The 13,474-nt window shown below is 37.4% G+C and overlaps 1 protein-coding gene across 1 annotated transcript; it reads left to right on the top strand.

The window, feature by feature from the left end:
* The first annotated feature begins 257 nt into the window (after positions 1-257).
* On the top strand, positions 258-5,942 carry LOC106071726 (uncharacterized). Its single transcript, XM_056008727.1, has 5 exons — positions 258-508; positions 1,291-1,395; positions 2,092-2,176; positions 2,429-2,560; positions 3,488-5,942. Exons 1-5 carry the CDS (start codon positions 455-457, stop codon positions 5,593-5,595), a joined length of 2,484 nt encoding a protein of 827 aa, XP_055864702.1. The 5' UTR covers positions 258-454; the 3' UTR covers positions 5,596-5,942.
* Positions 5,943-13,474: the final 7,532 nt, after the last annotated feature.

The raw sequence follows: 13,474 nt of genomic DNA, 5'->3' as shown, positions 1-13,474 counted from the left end.
TGACTTCCCCTCCTCCCGACGATATCTTGTCTTGTTGTAGTTTTTGTTCAAGGTTAATTCAACAGGCCTCAGCCAAGGTCCACACTCTGGGTAACTGTCCTCGCGTGGCCCTCGGGGGGCGAGCCGTGACTGGCCAGGCGAAACGGAGGAGGGTCATCTGTGACCCTTCAGGTCACCCACCGGCGCAAGAAGGAGAAGGGGAGAAAAAACACTAAGACACTAGCACCTGGGTCTTTCCATTCCAATTGGACTGGACCAGTTCAGTGCCAGCCCGTGGCCTCGATTCGAAAGAATAAATGTTTTAAACAAACTTTTTTTTTTCCACGTGAAAGGTCAATTTTTTAAAGTAGGTCACAGTTAAAGAAATTTGCGTGACGTGGTGTGACCTCGATTTGTTCAATTAGCAAAGTGTCCGCCCCTCCCCCTTTTCTCTTTATATTAACGGCCCCTCATAATGCGAGCAGACACGAGGAATACCAGAAGTGGTGCCTGGACTCTGGAAGGAAAGGTAAGGCTAAGATTTTTTACTTTATTTCTTAATAGAAATGTAGGAACTTAAACACTTTTTTACACAATTTATAATAAGACGAATTCAAGAACTAAATTAAAAGTCGATATTCTTTTTTTTTTATTGTCCTCAATTTTTTATGAACGATTTTAAATTTGGCTATAGAAATAATATTAATTTAAGAAGAATTCTTTGAAGAATTTTTATAAAATTTAGTAATGATAAGAATGACAAGTAAAAAAAAGTTTAAATATAATGTTTTCCATTTAAAAAAAAATCCAGATATTAGACACTTTCGCATTAAATACCAATAAAATAAATACCAAATTTACGAAATACCCAGACACTACCTAATACTCAATTCTTAAGTTCTATAATTTTTTATACTGTTTAAGCTGACACTGAATACCTAGATATTAATATCAAGGCGCTATATTGGCCTAATTAGTTACAAAATAATAATAAGGCTTGTGTTCGAGTCTTTTACAGTTACTAAATACCACGATATTACTTCTAGGAAATGTTTATTATAGAGAAAAAAATATTAAATAATTCTGTATCTCTAACTACTGCAATGGGATTAGCATACATCACACCGTACTTTATACAGTTTACGAAATGTGTAAGCTATGTACATGTTCCTGTTTGATGAGGTTTTTTTTGGTATACTTTTCAATAGCTATAGTCAGTATTGGCCTTAAGAGTCCACACGACACCTACTGTCAACATTCAGACTATGTAAGTGATAAAACTAAATGGTTTATTTTCTTGGTGTATTTCAGAACTCCAAACCGGCAATGGAAAAACGTAGAAGAGCTCGCATCAACGCCAGTTTAGCAGAGTTACGGGCCCTGATTCCTGAATCTGTTCAAGGGGATGTCAGCCAAGTAAGTTATAAGAAAATAATTTATATGGATATAAATAATCAATGACTGATTAAAGTTCACTAATGGCTATTGGTCAACACTCTTTCGTACCCGTCAGAGTTGACTAAATGTTCAAAGGTTGTTGTTTTTTTTTAATGTAAAGAACTAAAGGGCAACAATTTCCTTAGTTGGGTAACTAGAATCATCTAGATCTATTATATATAGATCTAACTTAATACAAATCAACATAAGGCTTATATTTCAACATCAGTATATATAAGCTCATAAACTAGAACTACAAATAATAGTGTCATTAAATAAAGTATTATTTAATTCTGATGTATTTGGCACAACGCATGTGGTAATCCAGAAGAAGAGCTAATAAATACTAAGTAGTCTAAGGCTTTTATAAAAAGAAGATAGTCCTATTGTTTGGCTAAGTAGAATGTATTCTGGTAGCCTCCATACACAAACTAGGGTGGTGAGCCTACAAAGACTATGTTTAATAGTTTAATGCGGTATGCTTTAAAAGCTTGTTATCAGACCGTGGCATTGCCCGATTGCCATTTCAGTAGATTGTGACGTCAGTCTTTCAGAAGTACACTCCAAATTTACTTTTTTTTTAGTTATTCCCCTTACTTGATTTATTTTCAAACTTACCGCCCTCTGCTCAATGGGATGTTATGACATAAAATGTTATAATTTTTTTTGTTTCAGAATCGCCGCTATACAAAATTAGAGAAAGCAGATATCCTTGAGATGGCCGTGAGGTATTTGCGCCAGTTGAAAAATACTCACACTGGTAAGAAATTTCTTCTAAAATAATAGTGAACTAGAAAGGCTTGTGGGAAATTATTCACAACTTCGTCACAGAATAGTCACGCATTTTAGAGTTTGATACATGCCAAGAGTAAGAGCGCAATGGGCCATTTAAAAATGTGCATTTAGCGTTTTAATATTACTGTTATATATTATTATATTACTCTTCATTATGTGACTGTTGGTTTTTGTTTTAAACACCTGATAATAGAGATACATTTCTATATTTATGTAGATAATACAAGTGTTTTAATGACAAGCTCAAGAAATATTGGTCAAAGGTCATCTGATTCCTTCTCCGGTCTCCTTAGAGAACGACTTCTTGACCACTTGAGTGGACCAGAGTCTCCGTCCTCATCCCTCTCTGGTATGTAGTTTAGCGTTTCTTTTTTTTTTTTTTTTTTTTAATGTTCGTACCGCGCGTCTTTGTATGCAAGAAGTCAAATAATAGAAACAAACAGCTCTGACATAATTGATTCCGATTGGTCAGCAAAATCTCGGGGTAAAGAAATGGAGAAAATTGCTGCTAATATATACAAAGAGACTATAACAAATGTGATGCGATCTTTGTAAAGACAGTTCCTAAATCATACTTCTTACTTATAATACTTTGTAGTCATCACTAGCTCTGGTGTTGGAATATCATTCACGGGGCGATAGTAGATTTTGCTAAAAAAAAATTGGATGAAAACATTTTCTCTATTTCTCTCCCTCCCCCTTCCGTCCCCTCACGGCCAGAACATTTTATTATTGTAGTCAGTATTAGAGATGTTTCTCTATGGTGAAACAAACAACCTCTACAAATGTTTTGTTAGTGTCTCCGGTGTGCATAGTAAATGAGATGTTGATAAGGTGGGGGGGGGCACTTTTTAACACTGCAGAATCTCAGCTCTTTTGTTTGCACATTGATAGTTTCATGGTGGAAATCTCCAGTATTGGAGAACACGTTTCGTCATGTAGTGATAATTAACTGACTTAACGAATTGTCAATAAATAATTGGATGGAAATGATATCGATAATTCGAGAATTTGTTTACTAGCTGTTAGAGACATTCTATAAATCTGTAGTTGTAAGAAGTGTCCATTTGTCACCAATAGTATGAGGACGCATCGATTATTCCCTGATTATAACAAATATTTATACATTATAAGGCTTATGGGATTTTAACTATTCATAAGGGAGGTAATGCTGTTGGAAGTATAAGATATAAAGCGACTATATTTAAAACAATATGTAGGAGTGTCTCTGTATTCATCAAACAAAATATATTTATATAAACTTTTTTTTTTCAAGGATTGAAAGACCAAACATCTTCTAGTAAGACCAAGACTTCATCATCAATTAAACCTAATTCTATCATCACACGATGTCTCTTATCCTCTACCAACCTATCCAGTCAACTGGCCTCACTTTCACGCGTTAAGCCAAGGCCACACAGCCCTGTTTCCAGTGTATCGTCCACGTCTGACTACCTGGACACGGAGAAGTTGGCGAGTGAGCCCGCCCCTACTGAAAGGCAACAAATTACTGATTTGAATACCTGCACATCATTGGTACTGAGTAATGAAACCATTAAAACGGTGACCATTACAACCAAAGATTTAAAGAACACTGGATACGATTCTACTGAAAATCTTTCTCCGCTAGAAAGCAGTGATTCTAAGCAAGAGATTGATTTCTCTGACTCTCAGCTACAACAAGATCGTAAATCTCAACCTATCTGTACCAATCAGAAATCTAGTGACGCTTCAGAAGAGACTTCAACCGTTCAATACATAGCGTCTCCTACTTTTGGTTTAACACAGAATGCTCTTTCTGATTACGTAATCACTAATTCAAACTCTTCTCATAAAAATACAGACCTTAAAAAGATGGAAAAAATGACACCATTGTTTCTTCCAATTTACGTCTGCACATCGTTTGATGAGAGTGATGTCCCTTCCCTTCAGCAAACTGTTACTCTCAACATACCTGTGACTAAAAGCACCAAAATGTCCAGCATACATCATGATGTTCAAGACTCTAATCAACATGTTAAAATTAATTCAAACCATTACAAATGTATTCAGTCTTCTGCAGTGCCTCTTGTTTCAGACGTGCGTGGATTGAGTCCTGCTAACAACGAACACAAAGATCACTTTCTATTCAACAACAGCAACCTAACTAAACATGCGCTGAAGAGACGCTTAAATTTCGACGAAGCAAGCAATGTTTCAGGCTCTTACTTCGGGTTCAGTTTGTCGAAAAAGATTCGGGACGAAAACGTAGTTTGTAGCAATTCTTCTAATGACACACTATCAATAGACCAGAGCGGCGATCCTAAGGTAGGTCAGTTCTCTCAGCTCGACAACGTCCAAGACTTTTCCCACAATGAGAACAGATACTTAGAAAGAGATAAGAATAACGGGCATGTAGTCTATGAAACGCAAACAGCTGACAGAAATGTTGCTGTCTTGGGCTCTAAAAATTTCTGCGCAGCGTCTTTTTCTTCGTCTTCCACTTGCCAGAATTCAACTGAAACAGAAATGGCACGCAATCACTGCAAACATTATTCGAATGAAACTGTTGACGTCGATGCTGATTGTCTTGTAACAAACAAAAGAGTTTCTAAATGTAGCGAGACTCATGTCGACAAAGATATTGAGTGTATTCTTGATATAGGATCAAACAAGCAAATTCTTTCTAAAATATGTCCAGAAAAATTGAATATTCCTTGGAAAATGTTACCCATAAGAAATAATGACCCAATGTTTAGCACCTCTAATAACAACCATACAAACACCGTTGATGTCAATGAAACGAAGACTTTTCCACCCAATCTTCCTTCACATTTCTGTACACCAAGACGTCAGCCTCAAGTGAAGCATGACATGTTAACTGCAGGTGGGAAAGATTTTGGTATTCCCAAAAACATGACAGAGTTTCAAGAAACTGACCTAGATCAGTACTGTATTAAGTCATATCCAGAAATTAAAGACAAACAAATCCATGATATCGATGTTTTCTCAGAACCTTTAAATTTAAGTAAAAAATGGCCAAACTCTTTTTCAACGCCCAATCAGAGCGCAGTATCTAAAGATTCAGAAACATTTGATCAAAACCTATTTTTCAAAGCAGATCGCATGGTAATGGATATCTCAAACAAATCTTTAGATGCTTCCAGATATGAAAGCAACAATTATACTGAAAGTCCAACTCCAGAACATCATCGCTACGAGCCTATACACAACTGTGCCCATGTGAGTTATAAACCTCTAAACTTATCAGCAACTGTTTGGTCCAGGGAGGTAAACGAGCATGTTTTCAAGTTGACAGCAAAGTTTGATTCATCCGATGCTGTAGCAGGAAGATCAAATCAATCCTTGAGTCCGCTTGAAGACGACGTTTGGAGGCCATGGTGATTTTAGGGTTTCAATAACTTGTAACGTTTTATAATGCTGACAGCCAAACATTTTTAAAGCTGCTTTAGAATCAAACATATTGAACGGAAATAAATATATTTTTGTTCGGCTAAGTAAATAACACTTTCGTTGGGAAATATTGATATTATTTTTCTGGATTAATTTTACGTCAATGGAGTGTTACTTAGCCTATAAGAAAGTGCAACTATCTTCATTGTCCTGAAGGTATGTGGTTCATTGAATAGTCAGAAAGTAGACAGTGAAGATATGTTTTATTTTTCGATGTCACTAGCACATAATGACATGCTAGTCATCTCTAATGTAAGATTCAAATGACAATATATAAGAGTATGCTAGAAATAAAATAAATATGTAATTTTATTATTTTCAAAGTTCGTTTATTTTTTGAATGTTTTGTGTCTGACCAAAATAAAACTAAAAACTTTGTCTTTTCCAAAGAGTGTTTGAATATTTAAAAATATGCATAATTAGAATCCTAACAAACAGGGGCGTAACTAGGGATTTGGGGGCCCGGGGGGATTGACCTCTTTGGGGGCCCCTTGCATTTTGACATTCGACATATAACATGAGATAATGTACGCAAAAATATATAAGCCCCAAATCAAATTGGTTCAGTATATCAGTAAACTTAACAAAAAGTAATCATCAAGACTCTTTTAATGAATAATACCGTTGTTTATTAGTTAAATAATGCACAAATGACAAATCTAAATTGATATCGCTTCACGTCGTGGATTCTGTGCAGCAAAGACATCTATAACATCAACTACATCGATACTTTCTAGTATTTGTGACTTCTCTGACATTAAAACCATGATAAGCCTTTCTTGCGTCATTGTGCTCCTGAGATACTTTTTGATGAGCTTGAGCTTTGAGAATGATCTCTCACATGACGTAATGGAAGTGGCCTGAGTTAGCGGTATTCGGAGGAGGTTGCAAAGTCTGAGCACACGTAATTCCCATATGAAGCCTGTTTCCTCAATATGTCTATTGGTGATTGTCTTACTGTTTGTTGATGAAAAGTGCTTGTGCATCAATGACATCATTGAAAAAGCGATTTTCCATTTATTTCATCATACAAACAGGAAAAGTAGCACAGTTTGTCACAAGCGTGTCTTCTAACAGGTGTCTTGGTTCAAGAAGAAACCCAAAGGTATCCATTTTCTTTCCAGCCTTTGAAATCTGCCCTTCATCTCCATATGAAATTTGTCCAGCACTTCTGTCGCAACACGTTTGAATTGCAGTTTTATTCACAGTCCTACATTATAACTCAACTTCCCATCAAGTCTTTTCTTTCATATGGTTGTTTTGATTACAGGGAATCCATAGTATTCACTACCTTCTTTTGCTTTTTCGATGGATTGGGTTTTTGTCAGTTTCTCATCATTTTGCAGAAAGCATGAAATGGTACTAATTTCTTTAGCAGATTCCCGTATATGCAGTCCAGACTTTTGTAGTTTCTTCCGAACTATATTAATTGGGCACAGGAGATTTGACCAGAATTCCAGATAGGCAAAAAATTCTTAATTTTCCATTGCATGAAGAAGATTCTGTGCTAATATTATATGGCATTACGTCATTGTTGGTTGTTTATGTTTTGTGCGAAAGCAAAAGGATTCAGAGTATACAAAAGTGGGAAAGATCCGTATCTCGTTATGCTCGAGTATAGAAATACTCCGATAAGTGGACTGCCGTATTCACCATCACAACTGCTGACGAGTAGAAGACTCAGGGAATCATTCCAACTGATCACAAACTATTGAAACCATTGGTAGCTGAAAATGCAGAGACATTACTCAACGAACGACAGATGAAAAGCTAAGTGAAATTGATTGAGATGAGTTCTAAACTCAAATAACGTTTTCATAGTCGCCTTTTCCCAACCTTTACTCAATCTGATATTTTTCTAGCTAAATAAATTTGGGACTATAACTCACAATTTATGCTAGAGTTTTCTTGAATACTATTTATCGAATAAGTAAAAATCAAAATACGTGGGGTATCCTATCTTTTCAAGGAACAAATCGGTTTTATTTGCAATGTATTATGGGTCTATAAATTCAAATTAGAATATTTTTCAAGTACAACATTATTAGAAAGGTCGTTTTTTAATAGTATGAATAATGAGCTTCAGGTCAGGAGAATGCGTTTCTGCAGTGAAGAATGCAAGAAAACGCTTTTGGCGTCGGGGCTTCGCCCCGAACTCCATTTATGAGTAATAAGTTGTAGTTGTCAGGAGAATACGTTTCTGCAGAGAAGAATGCAAGAAAACGCTTTTGGCGTCTGGGCTTCGCCCCGAACTTCATTTATGGGTAATGAGTTGTAGATGTCAGGAGAATGCGTTTCTGCAATGAAGAATGCAAGAAAACGCTTTTGGCGCCGAACTCCATTGATGAATAATGAGCTGTACTTGTCAGGAGAATGCGTTTCTGCAGTGAAAAAAGCAAGAAAACGCTTTTGGCGTCGGGGCTTCGCCCCGAACTCCATTGATGAATAATGAGCTGTACTTGTCAGGAGAATGCGTTTCTGCAGTGAAAAAAGCAAGAAAACGCTTATGGCGTCGGGGCTTCGCCCCGAACTTCACCAGAGAACCTTATAGCGCTGCCCCAGTTGTTTTGTTTTTCGCCGAAGGTTGAGAAATGCTGCTTTTTTTATTCTCATATTTATATATATATATATATATATATATATATATATATATATATATATATATATATATATATATACATATATATGTGTGTGCGTGTGTGTGTGCGTGTGTATGTGCGTGCGTGTGTGTGTGTGTGTGTGCGCGCGCGCGCGCTGTATGCACGTTTATGCGTAGGGTTAGGGTTTACTGGGCGTTAGGGTTAGGGTTTGGAAAAAAATCGCCCCCCCCCCCCCCCCACTCCAAAGTTCTGGATCCGCTAGTGAGTGAAATACGATGCAAAAGCAAGACTATCTAAAGATTATTCTGTCGGAGAGTTCGTCTAGGTCAAACATGGCAGAAAGCAGTTGTCATAAAAAACATTCAGCACCCAGATCTTACATCATAAAGACAAACGGAAAAACATACAGAAGAAATCAACGCTTTTTGAATAAGAGTTTCGATGAAGACATCTCTGGGTACTATGATACCGATGAAGACAATGAACTGCAAACTGTTGCAACAAACGAAACAGACAGTTATAGACCAACGCCTAGAGAACTTGTTCAGTCAAGACAACCAGAAGTGGACGAATTGAAGTTCCTAGTAGACAGTGCTGGTCGCAGTGGGCGCCGCGCTTTCATAGGCCCCGCGCTAATTCCAAGTGTACATTATTAAATTAAACAATTATAACGTATATAAAATAACAGGGTTTTTGCGACCTCCTGATTTTTCAGGGCCTCCAGGAAATCTCATGAAAAGGCAAAATATGCGATAAAGTCCTGAACTTTTTTTGAATTTATTCACATCTCCTGAAGAATAGACGAAATTGACATTTTGGGGTGCCAATAAATAAAAAGTGGCATTGCGAGCTTTCATTTGATAAAAATTTATTGCAAAGACGAAAGTAGGCCTATTTTCTAATTCAGAAAATAATAATTTTGACATTATGCTTATCCCTACCCAGACTAGGCCCCGCATGATCCGTTTCGCATAGGGCCCCGCAAATGCTAGGGCCGGCCCTGCTAGTAGATATCACTATTAAGAACTTTAAAAGGAAGGGTGTGATAATAACTTCAATAGGAAGGATGTATTAATATTATGTAATATTACGTCATTATTTTTTGTTTATGTTTTGTGCGAAAGCAAAAGGATTAGATCAGTAGATGTAAATAAAAAGAGAGAGTGTCCATTGGATTGATGAAAGATGAATAAAGGGGTAATAACTCGAGTGTGAAGTTTAATTCTGAAATTATAGACGCCAAACCCGAATAATGGACAATTTTAGCATTGTTAAGAATAACTTTTAGTTATACTCGATTCTGTAAATTTTGCTTCAAGGTTAATTAGTGTAGCCATAAAATACTCGCCATTTAGATCTATTATTAGTAAAGGTAACAAGATACCTGGAATTCGCTGTATATCATGCAGTTTTATTCGTGGCAATAAAGTTTAAAACGGAATATAATCTATATACCTAAAAATTGATCACTGACACTATTTGTCAATCAAATATATTAATGTATGTATTTACAAAAAAATTTCGGACACCCATTTGGGGGCCCCCGGGGGGATTTTAAAATTCTCCCCCCCCCCATCCCCCCCCCCTTAGTTACGCCACTGCTAACAAATATACTATTAAATATCTGCACAAAAAAATCTATAAACATACACTAAAATACACAAAATGGTTAATCTTTATTCTTTCAAACCAAGGAAGATGATGCAGACTATGAATCTTAAAACAATTTCATTGACAAAAGCTTTCAATCAATCATCCACTAAGTCAATTTATTTGTTTGTAAGCCATCATAAAGCCATGCTCACACATGTTCATCTCTATAAAAAGCAAAGCTTCCAATTCAAAGTAGTAAATGTGCTGATGAGTTCAGTTGATCTTTTCTGATTCCTAGTACTGTCTGACCAACACGTTGACCGCTTGTTCTGTTTTTGTCTACGTAGGGTTGCAGATTGTTCCCAGCCTCTTCCACTCACAGTTTACTATATTTTGAGTTTTACATTTGGTAATTAGTATTGACCATATTTTTAGTTTGTTAAGGTCTAGCACAATAAATATATAGACATCAAGATTTGGTTTCAGTTAAAAAAACAAATGAAAAGATAAATCTTTCTTTATGTAGTCGCCCTGACCACATCCATCACTCAAGCTGCCATGATTGTGTGTGTCCATTCCTCGAGACAGGTTCTCACGCTACGTCCAGTTTTCAAACTAGAGTTACCTCTCTTTTCACACGTCGCAGTGTCGCATAACGTGAACAGATACCGACAGGTCCCCCTTTTATCACTCTAGCTGTCTTTGTGTAAGCTGCCGTCACACAGTTGTCGTTCTTTATTTTTTCTCAGGGTTGGTGGCTGGTGCGATGGTGCTCATACTAACACCCCCCCCCCCCCGCCCTGCTCTCTCCACCTTTTTAAAACACTTTTTTAAAACTATAAGCTTCTAGTCAACTCCAAGATCTAACACAATATACTTTAAAGAAACAAAATCATTGCATTATCATTACTGGCATCAGAGTATTTCTACTATTTTGTTGTTGTGATATGTAATTGTAGTACAGTGTTGTTTATTATTCAAAGTCGATGACAATCAATCAATCAAAAGTTAACCAATTAGTTAATCTATTAATGGCAATCAATACATTTTTTAAATGTTGAAAAATGGAGCTTAATCTTGTAGTATTGAGATATATGCAATTATATTTTGTGGTTCTTCCCCTAAAATACAGGTAATCAATTTTTTTAAAAGATTTTTAAAAACATTTTGTTTGTATTCTTAATGTAAAATGTTGCTTTCAACATAGAATACATCTCTTAGGAAAACAAAATTTTTCCGGGAAATATTTATTAATGTGAGAAGAAGATATATTAATATATATATATAGTGCTTTTTTTTTGTAAAAAAAAAAATTGATGCCGGTCGGTACTCAGTGATGGATTGCCTAACTTTTAACTAGGCCTACTATTAAATTAATAATAAACTTTAAAATACAAGAAAAGTAATAGTATTTTTTACCCACATTGAAAAAGGTGCCGGCACGTGTACCGGTGCGTACCGTCACAAAAAAAAGAACTGTATATACTTATTTATTTATTTCCTTTTTGGTAATATCGGCAGCGAAGCCCTGGGAGGCAGCAGTCTCTCTTACACTAGCGTAAATTTGGCCCTTGTCTTAGAACAAAAATAAGATGAGATAATTTATGGTCTAAACAAATGGAAATTTAGTTTTAGTACAATGGTACATCTTAGCATTACTAATATTCACATAGGTAACATACACACACACAAGACCAGCGCGTTGTGAATTAGATTTCTATGTATTTCTCAGTGACGACAGATGAACCTGAACCACCCTGACTGAAAATGGAATAAAAGAGTTTTAAAATCTTTCTATTCAAGCCTTGATGGAGAGGAGCCAACCACTTCGTCCAGACTTGATGGAGAGGAGCCAACCACTTCGTCCAGACTTGATGGAGAGGAGCCAACCACTTCGTCCAGACTTGATGGAGAGGTGCCAACCACTTCGTCCAGACTTGATGGAGAGGAGCCAACCACTTCGTCCAGACTTGATGGAGAGGAGCCAACCACTTCGTCCAGACTTGATGGAGAGGAGCCAACCACTTCGTCCAGACTTGATGGAGAGGTGCCAACCTTTTCGTCCAGACTTGATGGAGAGGAGACAACCACTTAGTCCAGACTTGATGGAGAGGAGCCAACCACTTCGTCCAGACTTGATGGAGAGGAGACAACCACTTCGTCCAGACTTGATGGAGAGGAGACAACCACTTCGTCCAGACTTGATGGAGAGGAGACAACCACTTCGTCTAGCCTTGATGGAGAGGAGCCAACCACTCCGTCCAGACTTAATGGAGAGGAGCCAACCACCCCGTCCAGACTTGATGGAGAGGAGCCAACCACTCCGTCCAGATTTGATGTAACAGTGGTTGGCTGTGAATTACATTGCTAATATTTGTATGACACTGAGTGAAACAAGGACAATGAAAACTTTCTAAAGTTTAAATGACTCTGTTCTCGTACAAGTGATTTTCTGTACAAAGAGTTATGTCCAATTTTTTTACCGATGACATATGAATTATTTATTATCAAAGAAAATAAAAGTACTTTTACTTTTTCAATAATATTTTTTTATCCTGAAAATTACTATAACAGTAAGACTAGTGAGTCATTTATTTCCACACTGCGACTTGCCCCTGGGCAACGATCAGTCATTGGTTAGTCCGTAGGCATAAGTCCGCAAAAGATCGCCCAGATTCTATTGTCCGGTGATACCCGCGTTTACCTGCCCTTGTCAACAGGTCATTTTTATCCACTTGTCATTCCGCTGGAGCCCGCTGTTGGAAACACAAGAACTGTCCAGCCCTGGACGCACTGGGAATGAAAAGTAAACACCAGCGTCGAATGCCAGACCTCGTGTCATCTTCTGACCCGTCTTTGAAACCTCTCCGCCCTCCCTTCCTCCAAACCCATTCTTTTTTAGCGAACGCATGCACACACGCTTATTTGGGACTTGTAGGAAGGCGAGCATTATGAGAATGTTTGAATAGTCAGTCTACTGCGAAAGTTAAAAAAAAAAAGCAAAATGGTGGAGGTGGTGGTGGAGATAAGGGGGTGAGGGAGGAGGGAGGGAACAGGTCACACAACTTAGCATAATGTTAAATCGCGTTGAAGTCCCGTGAGAAAATATTCTCATGGCCCGTTGGTCTCTCGGACTTAAGTTGTGGTCATTACGTTAACAGAGTGCGCGTTTTGTGGCGTGCACGCTGAGAGGGACCTTTTTCAGGCTAAACTGCTACCCCCTTAAGCCTAAGATCAGCGCTGGTCATTATATATGTCTATGTGTCTGTCTGAACACAAATACAATGGCTTGATGATGTAAAGGCAGATTTACAACAGTTCAGAGTTTGGAGAAGAAAAGCACAGAATAGAGCTGAATGGAAAGCACAGAATAGAGCTGAATAGAAAGCACAGAATAGAGCTGAATGGAAAGCACAGAATAGAGCTGAATGGAAAGCACAGAATAGAGCTGAATAGAAAGCACAGAATAGAGCTGAATAGAAAGCACAGAATAGAGCTGAATGGAAAGCACAGAATAGAGCTGAATGGAAAGCACAGAATAGAGCTGAATGGAAAGCACAGAATAGAGCTGAATGGAAAGCACAGAATAGAGCTGAATGGAAAGAGTCGTTATAGAA

This window comes from Biomphalaria glabrata, chromosome 13 (genome assembly GCF_947242115.1).
Source record: "Biomphalaria glabrata chromosome 13, xgBioGlab47.1, whole genome shotgun sequence".
Lineage (NCBI taxonomy): Eukaryota > Metazoa > Mollusca > Gastropoda > Planorbidae > Biomphalaria > Biomphalaria glabrata.
The sequence above is the reverse complement of the archived record's forward strand: the minus strand, read 5'-3'. Positions and strand labels throughout refer to the sequence as shown.